At 39.3% G+C, this 17,349-nt stretch overlaps 1 protein-coding gene across 1 annotated transcript in view; it reads right to left on the bottom strand.

Moving 5' to 3' along the window:
- LOC115216509 (ras-related protein M-Ras) overlaps nucleotides 1-17,349 on the bottom strand; it is a 49,268-nt gene that overhangs the window by 1,737 nt on the left and 30,182 nt on the right. The window contains exons 2-4 of the mRNA XM_029785945.2: nucleotides 5,576-5,729; nucleotides 3,917-4,016; nucleotides 2,533-2,612 (exon numbers count right to left, since the gene is read on the bottom strand). Coding sequence (XP_029641805.1) covers nucleotides 2,533-2,612; nucleotides 3,917-4,016; nucleotides 5,576-5,729 — 334 coding nt within the window. The remainder of the gene's footprint in view (nucleotides 1-2,532; nucleotides 2,613-3,916; nucleotides 4,017-5,575; nucleotides 5,730-17,349) is intronic.

Raw genomic sequence — 17,349 nt, 5'->3', positions numbered from 1 at the left:
ATTCTTGACCCAAAAATTCAACACTGTTGGAAGGAATTTTCTTAGCAGTTAATAATTGTTATAAGATTAGAAGAATTGTTTGTTGATGTGCAGAGATGTGACGTGCAGCTTATATCACATCACAGCACACAAATATTCCTTTCTGATTATATTATGAATGAGAGTCTTAATAATTACCAAGCATCAATAACTTACCATTTCTGAGATTATCCTTAATATAAAAAAAAATCAAGTTTGCATAAGAATGCTGGTTAAATTTAATTAAGGCAGCCTAAAATTGCTTGTTGTGATTTTCTTTGTATCAAGGATGTTAAATTAATGTAAAGGTAAGCAGTGGAATCGGTCCTGACTTATGCTAGAATTCAGTTTTAGAAGTGGTACATCACATCCCTATCATAAAAAGATGACTTAAAGATTTAGTGACAAGAAGGCTATCATCTGGTTGCAAAAAAACCCATCCAACCATGCCAGCATAGAAAAGTAGATGTCAGTAAAATAATTTTTAAAAATTGTAAGTTTAAATATTTAAACTTGTGGTGCACCTGAGCATTGTATACAATAGTTTCATTCATTATTATTTTATGCAGTTTTCTTCCAGTTAGTCATACAAATATGAAATAAAAAGAACTGACAAGGGAGAGAACCTCTACATCTCTTAAACCACACTCTCCAGTCTTAAATGAGAGAAAAGCATCTAAATTTTCCCCTTACATCAAATCCTAGACATACAAAACGAAGCGATGGTCATGGCTGGAACGTCTTTGATCACAGATGTGCTTGATCAGGTCTGACCTAGGGCTAAACAACAACAGAAATGAAATAGGAGCAGTATCTGTAAAATGAAACCAGCATAATTATGTATTTCATTTTGATGACCATCAATAATAAAATCAAGAACTCCGGTTAACTGAATCTCTCTCTTTTAAACTTGTTTCAAGTGATGGCTTCCAGCCATCAGTCAGCTGCTGTGGCTTTCCATCTAGTTTAGTGTGCTATTTCCTGCAGAAGATAGGTCTAGAACCCAGACAACTGAAGACAGCCATCAAGGAAATAATGGGCCTGGCAGCTGAAACTAGCTCAGCATAGCTTATGGTTCATAAAAGACCTCAAGTGGAACCCTTCCATAGGTAAAAACTGGCTCAGTCCTTGCTGCCCCCATTCAGGTGAAGTGGAAAGGCTAAGGGACGAAACGCTTATGACCCTGAGATACTTGCTGATGATACGTAAAGGTTTCCAGCATTGCAATGCATTTAAAAGAGATTGCAAAACCTCTGAGGAGCTCCTGCATTTTCTGCAAGGAGCGAAGTGTTTCTGATGTTTATTTCACCTAACTCTATACATCATCATCGTCATGTAGCGTCTGTTGTCCATGCTGGCATGAACTGGACGGTGTGATCAAAGCTGGCAAGCTGGGGGCGAGGGGTCTGCACCAGGTTCCAGTCTGATTTGGCAGGGTTTCTATGGCTGGATGCCCTTCCTAATGCCAACCATTTTACAGAGTGTGCTGGATGCTTTTACATGGCACCAGCACAGGACTCTTGCAGGCCAATCATTTTGGCATACAGGTCTTCTTGAGCATAACAAGGCACCAGGCATTTCGGTCCTTTGTCATCTCTTCTGAAAGGTTCAGTGTACTGAAATCATGCTTCAGTACTTCATCCCATGTCTTCCTGGATCTCCCACTTCCATGTGTTCCATCTACTTTGAGAGATAGCACTTAACTTAATAGATTGGTTTCTTATATCTTTAGTGGACAAAAATACAGGATGTCCTGATGTTCACAGTTTATTTTAAACTTGAATGAAATCAAATGGCTTCAATAAAACAATATCATAGCCTCTGATTGTCGAGAGATAAACCTTTACTCCATGGCAGACAGCCTTTCCATGACTATGCTTGGAATATCTGGATATTTTAATTTTGAAAATGATAAAAAATTTATATGCATTTTTAATAAAATAACTCATTTTTACATTTTCTATGCCAAGTTATCTGGTCAAGCTTGCTCAAATTTGCCCAATTTGTTGATAATAGCCATTACAGACCCACACGGAGATCAGGAACAACATTCAATGTCCATACAGGACCAGTTGATAATGGTCGTCCTGTGTATATCTTCATCAGGTGGATCTACAGCAATGCATCATTAACAAGTTTTTGCTGAGTTCTCCAACAATGTCCTGAAAAACATGCATCAGTGATTGGAAGACTATCACACACACACTCTTTGGTTGGGTGGCAGAGTTTTGCCATGCACTGGTGATGGTACCACATAAAAAGCATCTAGTACATTCTGTAATGTGGTTGGCACAAGGAAAGGCATCCAGCTGCAGAAGCCATGCCACAACAGACAATGGAACCTGGTGCAACCCCTGGTCTTACCAGTTCCTGTCAAACCGTCCAACCTATGCCAACATGGAAAACAGACATTAAATGATGATGATGGTGATGATGGTGATATTCAGGATGGTGTGAAGACAAGTTAACATTGATCAAATATTTGCAAATTCCTTTCAAAAAGAAGTCACTTACCGAATAATTCGGACAACTTGATGGAATGCTGCATCGACGTTGAGGGGTGGGTCTTTTGCACTGGTTTCTATGTAATGGATCTGAGAAAGAAAGAAATTAAAAAATAAATAAATGATAATTGTTTAATTATTACAATATTGAAAAAAGAAACATTAAGAAATGGAAATAATTGAAGCCAAGAATAGAAATGAGATCACAGACTCAGTTTGTTGAGAACTTAACATGTGCAAAGAAGAAAAAAGATTTATTAGATAAGGGGAGTTGAATATCCTGCTTAAGCACATTAGGTGATTCCAGCTATGGTCCATAAATACAAGTTCCAGTGTCTCTAGCACTCGGTCATTGTATCATCATCATCATCATCATCATCACCTAATGATAGTGACTGTATGTAATATAGACACACAGCTAGAAGATGGTAGGGAGGGAGTGACATGATTACATTGACCCCAGTGTATAACTGACTTGCATAGAGATAAATAGCTAAGATGATCATCCTTTTAAATGTAACAATGTAAAAGAAAGTGTGTGTATGTAGACAAACAGACAGAGATACAGATATCAATATATATATATATTCTTTTATTCTTTTACATGTTTCAGCCCTAATTAATGAAAAAAAATGAAGAAAAAACAGCAACGCAAGGACGTGATACATGCAAAGTATTAAAAGATGCTTAGGGAAGGAAAAAAAAGTTGTTTTAAGTTTCAAGCAAAGCTCTTCTTCAGAAACAGGAAAGTCCAAGAGAAAAAGAAGATGGAGGAAAAAAAAATCGCCAATAATCCACATGTAGTTACATTTTGAAAAAAATATATGTATATATATGTTTATGTGGTGCAAAAATTATATAAAGCACAAAAACAAGGTAAAGTAGCACAAAGAATGTATCAGGTTTACACTGAGGAAAATTAGAAGGAAAAATCTTTTTGTTTTGAGCCAACATTCTTCAACAGAAAGAAGAGAAAGAGAGAGAAATGAACAAAGATGCCTCAATTAAAAAGATTTTTTAATTAAATATCACACACTCTCTCTCTCAGTTGAAAGATTGTTGTCTTGCAAGCTACTTGGCAACCCTACTGGTTCCACGTAAAAAGCACCCAGTACACTCTGTAAAGTGGTTGTCATCAGGAAGGGCATCCGGTCAAAGAAGCCATGCCAAAACAGACAACTGGAGCCTAAGCTCTTGTCAAACTGTCCAACCCATACCTGCATAGAAAAGAAACATTAAATGATGATGATGATGATGTGTGTGCATGTCAGAGAGAGAGAGAGAGGGGAGAGAAAGAAAGGGAGAGAGAGAGGGGAGAGACAGACAGAGCGTGTGTGTGTGTGTGTATGTGCAAACAAGCAAGCCTGGATAAATATTACAGCCAGGTCTCTTACATTGAGCTGGTTGGCAAGATCCCTTCCTTGTTCTTCAGTGATTTTCCGTTGATGGACAAGATCGACTTTGTTGGCAACTAAAAGCATTGGATAGGAATCTCTAGAAAAAGAAGAAAAATAAAACAGAAATAGTGAATAAAACACAGGTGGTTAACAAGTAAACTTGACAAGTAGCTTTAAAAGGGAGTGTTTATGACAAAACTACATTTGTTATAATTGTATAATTATTAAATTAGTTTCAGATTTTGGCACAAGGCCAGCAGTTTCGGGATGGGGTAAGTCAACAGCATCAACCCCTAAGCCCTAGACCCCAAAGCCAAAGCTTAATCTTGTTTCCACAGAATTAAAAGGAGCTGAGGTTATGGCCAAATCCTTCGGACAGGACACCAAACCTTCACAGAGTTCGCTTTCCAGCTATTCTTGGAGCTCTTTCAGAACCGAGTGGATTAGAGCAATGGGAAATGTGAAATGGAGTGTTTTGCTCAAGAACACAATGTACCATCAATTGACATCTTGATGGGCTTCATTCTTGTTATCACCAACTCCCTAGAATGGTTAGAAGTCCTTCTTTAACTGATTACTAAATTGTTCCAACCAAAAATAACATATGCTGAATTTAATATCAATGATTTTCTAACTTTATTTCCAATTTCCTGCATGCAATGCATGCGAGCGTGCCTATTAATTTATCTCAGCTGTAACTTTTCTCTGGGTTTAGTTGATCCCAGGGAAGGAATTAAGCCCCTTAGCCCCAACCCTAACGAACGGCCCAGTCTAAAAATCACTAACTTGTCTGGGTATTTTTGTCACAAGCATTTGAGCCCGTCATCGCCTCCTCACATTCTTTTTCTGAAGACATTGACCTATAGACGTTCAAACTGGATTACATCATATCCCGTGCTTGGGAAGGCCTGAATAGGTCATAGAAACTATCGCTTCTCTCCCGAGTAATTTTTAGAAAAACATCCAAACTATCTTTTGACAAGTTTAGCGTTTTGATGATTTTGGGCATAAAGGGAGACGACTCTGACATTTTTGTGTCCGACATTGTTTTTGAATTTTTTCACAAATTGAAATTGGTATTATATACTTTATTAGTGTGTGTGTGTGTGTGTGTGTGTGTGTGTGTTGTGTGCGTGCGTGCGTAGGCACGTGGCTTAGTAGTTAGGGTATTCAGCTCACAATTGTAAGGTCATGAGTTCAATTTCAAGTAGCACATTGTGTCCTTGAGCAAGACACATTGCTCCAGTCTACTCAGCTGAGAAAAATGAGTTGTACTTGTATTTCAAATTGCCAGCTTTGTCACATTCTGTGTCACACTGAATCTCCCTGAGAACTAATTAAGGGTACACGGGTCTGTGGAGGGCTTGCTCATGCCATTGCTTCAAGCTGGTTGGTTGGTTAATAGACCAATTGCGTAAAACTATGATGGTTTACTTGTCTGACTGCATATCCAGGGATTTGATTTCAAATCACTACAAAACCTTATTTTACAGCTTCTACACCCCAACACCTGTTTATTCCAGTTTTTTAGGATGATTTAGTGCTGTATCTAACAAAACAATAATTAAAACATTCATTTCTGAGTAGCAATGGAGTGGGTTGGTGATTACCAATCAGACAGTTTTTACTGTTTGGTAAGGGATGGGTAGAACTCACCTGTCTTTTACCCGCAAAATTTGTGTGTAGAAATTTGTAATGCTGTTAAAACTGTGTGGATCCGTAACAGAAAACACCAGCAAGAAACCATCACCCGTACGCATATATTGCTCCCGCATGGCACTGAACTCTTCTTGTCCAGCTGTGTCAAGCACTGGAAGTAAATAAAGAATATAACAATTTAATCATCATCAGCAGCAGCATCTCTTCATTATAGGAATATTCTTCCATCACATTAAAGAATTTCAGACACACACACACACACACACCTGATCTCAATACTGAAACACAACAACCAGTTTTACTAAAGAAATGGATGAACACCAAAACACAAGGTAACATGCCCTTACCAAACTAGGTTGTAATACACTATTATATTGTGGTAATACATTAATACCAAATAAGGTAGCAAGCTGGCAGAACCATTAGCAAGTCAGGCAAAATGCTTAGCAACATTTCTGAGTTCAAATGCTGCCAAGATCAACTTTGCCTTTCATTCATTCAGTATCGATTAAATAAGTTCCAGCTGAACACCAGGGCCAATGTTATCAACATACCCACTCCCCTGAAATTGCTGGCCTTGTGCTAAAATTTGAAACCAATATATTGATAGCATGGTAGATAGTTACATGTCCTTATCATAGTCACCCATGGTATTCATACTACTGAAGCATCATCAACCAGAATTGATAACATGCCTCTACCTCAGCTAAGTGCTCTCTTCTGTTTTAACATAAGGCCTGACAATAAACAGCAGATCTGTCGAGCATTGTCTTGTGATAACTGTGTCAACATTTTGCATTCTGAAATCAAATCCTAAAAGCATTAACTTGACTTTCACCCTTTCAGGGTTGATAAGCAGAATATCATTCAAATACTGGTGTTGATTCTTTTCCCTCTCTCACTCAAAATTGGTTACACTTTTTTATGAAAAGTGCCTTCCTCTTCCTTCAAGCAAGATTGAGCAAAGAAAAGTAAACCCACCGCCGCCGCCAAGCCACCGCCACCACCACCATCAGCATCATCATCTAACGTCCGTTTTCCATACTGGAATGAGTTGACTGGTTTAACAGAATCCAGTAAGCTGCAGGGTTGTACCACACTCCATTTGTTTGTTTTGGCACGATTTCTACTCCTTGATACCCTTCCTAATACCCACCGCTTTACAGAGTGTACTGGGTACTTTTAATGTGGGCACCAGCACTAGTGGAGTTGCCAAGAGACTTGCAAGACAGGAAAGGGCAGGAAAAGTAGAAGGGGAAAAAGGGAGCAACCCTCTCAACCAAGTCGTGGGGCGGGGGGTTGAGAAGATGGAGAAAAGGGATTATGCCAGGAACAAGCAGAGTCAGAAGTGTCTAGCTATAAAGATGATATAATGGCTACCCTGCATTTACATAAGGGTGGGTGGGAGTATCTGGGAAGAAGATAAGATGGTAATGATGGAGTGCCAGAGCAAAACTGTGAAGAAGCAAGAGATGATATGGGTAGTGGATGAGGAGGGGTAGGGAAACTGTTATAGGGGTGGGAAGGGGGAGTACCAGATGGTTAGGGATGGAGGTGGAGGGGAATGTAGTGAGCAATGAAGAGGAGTGGGAGTGTGGCTTGATGGGAAATATCAGTATGAGGGTGGGGTACAGGAAGAAAGATAGGAGCGGCTGATGGATGATAAATATGGGGAAGTAGGACATGGTGAGTGAGGTGGAGGTGTGGGGAGAGAGATGTAAAGGTTCTTAAGGGTGGTTATAGTAAAGGGTGGCAGACATGGGAGGATGCTGGGAATGACAACTGATATATTGAGGATGGCAGAGGCATCTGGGAAGGGATGATAATGAGAGCAGAAAGGGCACAAAATTACATTCCTATTCCGTTCTCAGGTGATTGCAGCAGCCAAACCGTATCATTGAAAGAGAAGCAGTGAATGTTAAAGAGTGAGATGGGGTGATTTCTTGAGAAGGGAGAGTGGAGGTAGGGCAAGGCACCACCACAGGTACAAGCATAGCAAGGGGCTTTTAGGGTACCATTTTTTAGCTGTGGTGTATGGGTCTTCTCAAGCACAGCAATTATCACCAATTATCTTGGTCCTTTGTCATCTCCCTAAATCTCAGCATTTTAAGACCAGCCTTCAATATTTCATCCCATGTCTTTCTGGGTCTCCCTCTTCCACAAGTTGCAGCCACTGGTTGGAGTCTTCTCTACTGTACTCTACATCTCATTCCTCTTATGCCTAACTCTTCTCTCAATACCTTCGCACTTTGTCATATATGCACAATGACATTGCACAGCCAACACATTTCTTTCTAGTTTTCGCATGTCCTCAGCATTCAGGGCCTATGTTTCACTACCATGTAGCATTGCTGTTCATACACAAGCATCATACAATCTTCCTTTCATTCAGTGAGAGAGAGCAGGGAGGGAGAGAGAGTGGGGAAGAACACGGAGGCCTTTTGTTGCCAATAGAGGTAATAGCTCTCCAAACTATCTCCATCTTATTCTTATTTTTGTGACTACACCTTCAGAACACTCTGCTCTACTGTTATTATAGTGTGCGTGTGTATATATATATATATATATATGGCACGTAAAAGCACCCACTACACTCTCAGAGTGGTTGGCATCAGGAAGGGCATCTAGCTGTAGAAACTCTGCCAGATCAAGATTGGAGCCTGGTGTAGCGATCTGGTTCGCCAGTCCTCAGTGAAATCATCCAACCCATGCTAGCATGGAAAGCAGACATTAAATGACAATGATGATGATGATGATGATGATGATGATGATGATATATATATATATATATATATATATATAAAACAAAGTAAAGTTGTGAAGAATCGTACGAGTGGAAATATATATGAAAGAAGGTTTTATATATGCATATATATATATATATATATATATATATATATATATATATATATGCATATATAAAACCTTCTTTCATATATATTTCCACTCGTGCGATTCTTCACAAGGACATTAATCAACACATACCGAGAAGGACTCACGGACAAGGAGTATGAATACATCACTAACTTCAAATGCAAATCGAGTTTGTTCTATGGTATCCCTAAAGTACACAAAAGCCAAATAATTAGAGAAACGTGCAAAACATCTACCGATATACTCATCAAAATCCCTTCACCAAATGATCATAAACTTAGACCGATAATAGCAGGGCCAGCATGTGAGACTCACCGCCTCAGCAATTTCTTAGACACACTTCTTAAACCTTTCCTAAAACACATCAAAAGCTACGTAAGAGACGATATAGATATGCTCAACCACCTCCCCAAAACAGTCAATGAGAAAACCCTTCTAGTATCATTCGACGTAGTTAATCTTTATTCTAACATCCCTCACAACCTAGGAATAGAAGCGATCACCTTCTGGCTGAATAACTACCCCTTTGAACTCCCAACTCGCATAAACAAAGACCTTATAATAGAAGGACTTCGATTTATTTTAGAGAACAATTATTTTATTTTTGACAATGATTTCTACAGACAAAGATCGGGAACAGCGATGGGCACGCGTACTGCACCATCTTTTGCCAACCTAGTGATGGGATACCTCGAGAAAATACTCTACCAGATAACACTCGAGAAATTTGGAAACACCTTCGCCACCTATATCCATAACAACTGGAAAAGATACCTCGATGACTGTTTCATCATCTGGGACAAAGGTATAGAGAAACTTGAGGAATTTAAAATACTATTAAATGGAATAAATGATAATATACAATTCACGATGGATCACAACGAAAAAGAATTACCATTTTTAGACATCCTCATTAAGAAAACCGGCAAAAAACATAGAGACAGATATCTACTATAAACCGACAGACTCCAAACAATACCTACCCTTTGATTCATGCCACCCATGACACACTAGAATAAATGTCCCTTTTTGTTTAGCTAGAAGGATCTGCACCATAATATCAGACACAAACACCCGACACACACGTCTCCAGGAATTTAGAACCACACTCACAAATAGAAACTATCCACAGCCCCTAATAGACAGTGCAATCCAAAGGGCACTCAAATTAAGTATAGAAGACCTGAGACAAACAAAACCAAAAAAGAAAGAACAATTAAAAACCCTTCCCTACATCTCTACACACAACCCACTCAACAATGAGGCCTTCAGCACCATACTACAAAGCACAGCCCTACTAAAGGGAGACCCAAAGATGAACCGGATCCTCGAAACACACACACCATCATTAAAAGTAAACGGCAACCAAAATCCTTGAAAAGGATTTTAACCCAAGCTAAACTGCACTCAACATCAACCACAAAACCAGCAGTTAGAAAATGTGGAAGGCCCAACTGCGGAATCTGTGTCATCTTGATAGAAGGTTCAGAATTTATACTAGAACAAGGCCATCAGTTCACCATTAGAGCAAACTTCAACCTGCGCATCAGAAAACTTAATTTACGGCATAACATGCGCAGGCTGCAATAGGCAGTATATAGGCCATACAAAAAATAGCTTACGTAACAGGATGGCGGTGCATAAATCCCAAATTAGAAACCCTGAATACCGGAAAATACCAGTCAGCGGACACATAGATAGATGTGCTGGAAATGTAAATCTGAAATTTACAACTTACCCGCTTTATAAATTCAGTGACAACGCAACCTTCACGCAACGCCAAAATAAAGAACTGTATTTCATCAAAAAATTTAGACCAAGTTTAAACACCCTGGGCCAGGAATATTAAAACAAAAGATTGGTCCTCCGAAAAGGAGAAGCGAAATTCCACCACGGCCGCTACCTTAAACAGTCACTCACACTGCCGGAAATATGCCTAAGGAAAAAAGGGGAAAAAAATTTATAAAAAGATCTCATCGAACAGATCTAATCCTGATGGACTGGCCACATACGATACAGCTAAGGGTCAGACCCGATTCTGATTGATCGAAACATTGATGACATCTCGTTCTGCTGGACTGGCCACCTAACGGGATGATTGGTCAAAGCAGTGATGACGTCTCATTACGCTGGACTGGCCACCTAACGGGATACAGACAAGGGGCAGATCTAATACAGCTATAGGTCGGACCCAATTCTGATTGGTCATAATATTGATGACGTCCTGTTCTGCTTGACTAGCCACCTAACGAAACGATTGGTCAAAACGTTGATGACGTCACGTTCCGCTGGACTGGCCACCTAACAGGTGATATAAAACCCAAACAATTCACAAGGTTCGCCAGCACTGTCCGAGCGGACACCGACCAAAAGTCATCACAGTTACTCAAGGTAAAATCTAAAATGAATTCCTCGCTTTTTCAAGAACATCAATTTTTTATATTGAATGCATATCACCACTATGAACTACTACATCATACTATTTAAACATATAGCATGAATTCACTTCACTATATATGAACTTTTGATGTCTGACTCTATTGTATATTATATATGAATTTTTTTATATTTGATAGCATGAACTATCTTTTTTATATATAATTTTTTTTGATAAGGTTCATCATTTCAAGAACCGAAACATGTTAAATAAATAATGTATATATAAAAATTAAAAATTTGTCTAATATAGCAGCATTTTCGAACTTCATTTTTTACAAATATATACCCACTCGTATACGAGCTAATCTTATTATAAATATATATATATATATATATATATATATATATATATATATATATATATATACATATATATGATGTCTATGCTGGCATGGGCTGGACAGTTTAACCAGAGCTAGTAAGCTGGGGGGGGGGGGGCTGCACCAGGCTCCAGTCTGATTTGGCATGGTTTCTACAGCTAGATAACCTTCCTAACACCAACCACTCAGCAGAGTGTAATGGGTGCTTTCACGTGCAACTGGCATGGGTGCCAGTAGTGTGACACCAGTGTCTACCATGACTATGATTTCACTTGGCTTGATGGGTTTTCTTCTCAAGCACAGCCTATTACCAGAGGTCTTGGTCATCTATTATTGCTTCCATGAGACCCTAGGCTCAAAAGGTGCTTTTTACATGCCACTAGCACAGGTGCCCGTTACGTGACACCAACAACAACCACAACTATTACTTCACTTGGCTTTACAAATATAGTTGAAAAGGGGTTAACAGTCCATACAAATTTAAAATTATGGTGAAAAAAGTAAGTTGGAAAAGGCACAGAAGTATATTTTAGAGAATGTTTAATATTTTTGTTAGAGTGAGTGATTTAAAATATAACCAGTTTCAATGTATCCATCTTTATCAAATATTAAAAAGAATTTTTTTTTTAGTCAAAGAGGAAAAAAATTAGAAGTTAACAGTTTGTACCCACATTCTTTATCTGTTTATATATATATTTATATATAAATGATGATGATGATGATGATGCCAGTAATGATGATGATGATGATGATGATGCCAGTGATGATGATAATGATGGTGGTGATGGTGATGATGATGATGATAATGATGATGATGATGGGATTTGCAAAGGGACAAGTAGTAGTGCTAATAACCATGGACTCCAAGGTTGACTTGGTTGATGCTCTGCACATAAATAATCTGCACTGAAGCAATAGGTTAGGGTTGGTTGTAGAAGAATTTGACAAATGGCTTAGTGGCATCAAATGTAACAATACTTTTTGAAGAGTTCATTGTTACAAGCATTCATCCCTGGTTTGGAAATAACAAGAAATCTGGATATGCACCTTCAGACTGCACCATTCCATTGTTTAAAGGAGACATGAAAAAAAAGGACCCCACTCTTAAAAAGAGTTATACACGCACACACACACACACACTTTGGCAAATAACCAATTCTATTTTTTGCTTTTTAAGAGATTGCTTTTATCAATTGGTGCATAATGCCTTATCCTGTTCTCCCCAGCTTAAGATTGTGTTAATCCCACTTACAGCTGTGGACTTGCAGATGGTTTCTGTGTGTGTGTGTGTGTGTATCTGAGATTCTACTGTAAGTGGATTTCATCATATGCAAATTACTTTCTTGAAGTATTTTCCTGTAATCAGTATCACTGATTTCCCTATATTACTCTCTCTCCCCCGATATATATACACACACACATCACATGATCAACCAGACTGACGGATGTTGTTATACATCGCTGATCACAATGTGTTTCGCATCATTTTAGCTTTTGTATGATGTCACCCCTGTGGCTAGGCAGGCAGGCCAACATTTCCCTTGACTGGAAGGGTATTCTGTTGCAGGTTTATCCTATTTACAGCTGAGTGAACTGGAACAAAGTGAAATGAAATATTTTGCTCGAGAACATAACGGGCTACCTGGTCTGGGAATTGAACTCATGATCTATCAATATCCTAACCACAGGGCCACATACATTAGGATGTATGTGTGATTTTCTCTCTCTCACTTTTTAACTTAGAGTAAATTTTGATCAGCCACCAACTTGGTATATATATATATATATATATATACACACACACATCTATGTTTGTCCCCACCACATCACCACTTGACAACCAGTGTTGGTGTATTTACATCCCCATAACTTAGTGGTTCTCCAAAGGAGACTGATAGAATAAGCACTAGATTTTAAAAATTAGTCCTGAGCTCAATTTGTTTGACTAAAACCCTTCAGGGCATGGTGCTCCAGCATGGCCACAGTCAAATGACTGAGACAACAAGTAAAAGAATAAAACAATATATCTATTGTCTAACCCATGCCAGCACAGAAAACAGACATTAAATGGTGTCATCTGGATTGGAGACTGAATTGGATGCTGAGTAGCACTCAGTGCGCATGTGTGTGTGTGTATGCTTGTCCATTGATGAGTAACGATGCTGAGAAGTACTCAATATCAACATAAGGTGCAACAGCTTATTTAGATTGGCTCAGTAGTCCGTTGTTTGGAAGTTTTCATGCCTTGCAGTCACCTCTTCTGATAACACAATGGCTGCATGCTGTAACAACTCCAAAGCAACCATCTACTGGGCTGGCATGGGGCACCAACTTGGAGAAATTTTAGTCAAAAGAATTAACCCCAAGACTTAATTCCTTTTTAAGCCAGGTACTTATTTTATTTACGTTTTTGCCAAACTGCTAAGTTACAGGGACATTGAGCATTGGTAAGGAGACAAACACACACACACACACACACACAAAGACACACACACACACACACGCACATATACGACGGACTTCTTTCAGTTTCCATCTACCAAATCCACTCACAAGGCTTTGGTTGGCCTGGGGCTATAGTAGAAAACACTTGTCCAAGTGCCAAGCAGTGGGACTGAACACAGAACCATGTGGTTGGGAAGCAAGCTTATCAGCCACACTGCCACGCCTGCACCTACATGGGATGACACAAGAGATAGAAATATCTAGTTTAGTAGGTGGGTGGCACAAGTTCAGCTTTCAGTCGACTCATCTCTCACTCCACCCAAAAGAGCAGCCAAGCCCAAAACACCACATGAGCTGAATGAGAAATATTGCTCTTAGCTGTCATTGTTGTTATTTATGACGATGATGATGTTGGTGAGGGTGGTGTGGTAGTGGTGGCGACGATGACGAGGATGGTAATGGTGAAGGTAGTGGTTGTGATGATGATGGTGGTGGTGGTGGTGATAAAAACGATGATGATGGTGATGATGATGGTGAGGGTGGTGTGGTAGTGGTGGTGATGATGACGATGATGAGAATGGTGATGGTGAAGGTAGTGGTTGTGATGATGGTGGTGGTGGTGGTGGTGGTGATAAAAACGATGATGTTGGTGAGGGTTGTGATGATGATGATGATGAGAATGGTGATGGTGAAGGTAGTGGTTGTGATGATGACGGTGGTGGTGGTGGTGATAAAAACGATGATGATGGTGATGATGGTGTGGTAGTGGTGGTGATGATGACGATGATGAGGATGGTGATTGTGAAGGTAGTGGTTGTGATGATGACGATGGTGGTGGTGGTGGTGATAAAAACGATGATGATGGTGATGATGTTGGTGAGGGTGGTGTGGTAGTGATGATGATAAAAATGATGATGATGGTGATGATGATGACAACAATATTTATTATTTCTCTTTAGTAATAACTATCAATAGTTTTGCTACCTCTGCTGAGGGAGCCACTACATGGTTACTTACTCGCTAGAAATAGCAGCTAAAATATCTCTCTCAAATCACAACTCTCTTAAAAGAGGGTACATTAAATGTGAACCTGGAGAAAGACAGGATAGTCACAGTTGGAATGCCTTTGATCATAGCTCTGACCTGGGACTAAATAGCAAGCAATGAGAACCAAGTTGTTACAACAACAACAGCAACTACTACTACTACTACTACTACTAGTACTACTACTACTACTGGCACTACCATTAACACCCCAATCCTACCCCTCAACATCAGTGCATCAGCTGCTGCTACTCTCATATTAACTACTACCACTACTACTGCTTCTGCTGATGCTACAAATGATGATGATGGTGATGATGATGACTAATAAAAAAAAAAGTTTCGAATGGCTAAAGGAGATGGAAAAGAATCCTCCCACCATTTATCATTCAGTACCTACTCCCAGTATTTTTGTGTTTTCTCTTCTGGTTCTTCCTAAATTTGAAATAAGCAGAGTTCCAACTAAGAACCATCCACAACTGTCAACTGGATGTCTTTGGCAATGTTAGGAGTGAACTTTTTCTTTTATTCCTCCATTTCTAAAACAGGTAGAATCATGTCTTGCCATTCACAAAAAGAGAATCACTTCCTAAAATGTTGTAAGTGGAAGGAGAAGAAAGTTGGGGTTTTGATCTGGGGCCTTGCATTCTTCCAACCTTCCAGTTGTCAGTGATAGTGGGGGGGGGGGGGCGGTGAAATACAAAGACATACACACATACATATAACCTTGGAAAAGTGTAGCTTCGAGTAGTCTTGGGACCCTTTTGCTCAAGATGGCTCCCTGTGGCATAGGGCTGTGCACTCTGGAGTACAGTACTGTGAATCTGACATGAGCAGAGCAAATAAAGAGAAGAGAGCTGCATGGAAACCAAGAGTCCAACAGTCTTGACTCTGCTATTAGGTACCCCCACCTGTTGTAACCCCATACTCCCTGACAAAATTGGCCTAATAAGTCACCTCAGGACCCACAAAATGTAAAGCTGATAACTTTGTCATCTTCAGATACATGCAACATAAACAAAATAATATATATATGACAGGCTTCTACACAGTTTCCGTCTATCTAATTCACTCACAAGGAATTGGTCAACTCAGAGTTATAGAAAACATTTGCCCAAAGTGCTGCAAATAAGATCCTGAGGAATTCATTCAATCTTTGACATGGTTTTGTGCCAATATAGGAAGTTTATGTTATTGGCAGAATCGGTGGAACACAGGACAAAATCCCATGAAGCCTTTCATTCAGTTCCTTATGTTCTGAGTTCAAATGCTGTTGAGGTCAACTTTGTCTTTCATCTCTTTTAGTGTCAATAAAATAAAGGACAAGTTGGGGGGGGGGAGTCAATGTAATCAACTAACCCCTAATCCCTCCAAAATATTGCCTTGTCTTGTGCCGGAACTTTAAATAACTTTACTTTTAATCCTTTCAAGGTCAACAATATAATTAGCAATCACGCACTGGGGTCAATCTAATCAACTAACCTCCTCACCAACTAATTTCAGGCCTTTTGCTGCCGATAGTAGAAAGAATTATCATGATTATTATTTTCATCACAAAGTCTTGCCACTTGCAGCCTATAGTACCATGCTATCTGTTCTTTTCAACTAATACTTTCCTGATTATTGGCTGTGCCAAGGAGATAAACCTTTTGTAACAGTTCTACTGGGCACTCTATTCCGATTTCCTTTATATTCCTCTTGATACCTTCTGATACTGTCCCCAAGGACCCAACAATAATTGGCACTCTCTTCACTTTCTTCATTTTCCATAGCCAGTATATTCCGTACTCAAGATATTTTGCAGGTCTCCAACTCCACCACTCTCTCTGGTTTGTGCTCATACCATACCTGGCCTCTCTCTAGACCCCACCTTTCACATAGATTCCAATGTAGCATTTTTGCTACTTCATCATGTCACAACTATTTTGGGGACAAGACTAATGATTATTATAATTACATTCAGAGTTCAAATTCCACCAAGGTCGACTTTGCATTTCATCCTTTCGGGGTTGATCATTTAAGTACCAGTTACATGCTGGGGTCATTGTAATCAACTTAACACCCTCCCCTAAAATTTCAGGCATTGTGCCTATAATAGAAAGGCTTATTATTATAATTATTATTAAAGGGTGAACGACTGACATCAGAAAAATGCCTTGCGACATTTGCCTTGTTTCTTTCTGTTCTAAGTTCAAACTGTGTCAAGATCAATGTTGACGTCTTCCCTCCAGAGTTCAATGAATCAAAGTACAAGTGAAGGACTGGGGTCAATGATATCAACCAATCCCTAACCCTTAATCCTCCACCCGGCAAAATTGTTAACCTTCTGCTGAGGTTAGAAACGATCATTATAATAAAGACAACACACTGGCAAAATGTTTACAGCAGAAATTGCTTTTCAGAATTTCTTCCAGTTCTTAACATTATGAGTTCAAATCCCATGGAGGTTGACTTTGCCTTTCTCCCCTCCAGAATTTCACAGAATAAAAATATAGCAGAATCAAGTACTTCTGTCAATGCCATCACATAACGTCCCGCCCTAAAAATTGCTGACTTTGTGACCAATAGACAAAGAACCAGTCTTAAAAAAATAAGTCCTGGGATTGATTTGTTTGACTAAAACCCTTCAAGGTGGTGCCCCAGCATGGC

Source organism: Octopus sinensis, linkage group LG10, assembly GCF_006345805.1.
Source record: "Octopus sinensis linkage group LG10, ASM634580v1, whole genome shotgun sequence".
NCBI lineage: Eukaryota > Metazoa > Mollusca > Cephalopoda > Octopoda > Octopodidae > Octopus > Octopus sinensis.
Note: the sequence above shows the minus strand (reverse complement) of the source record. Positions and strands in the feature narration are given on the sequence as shown.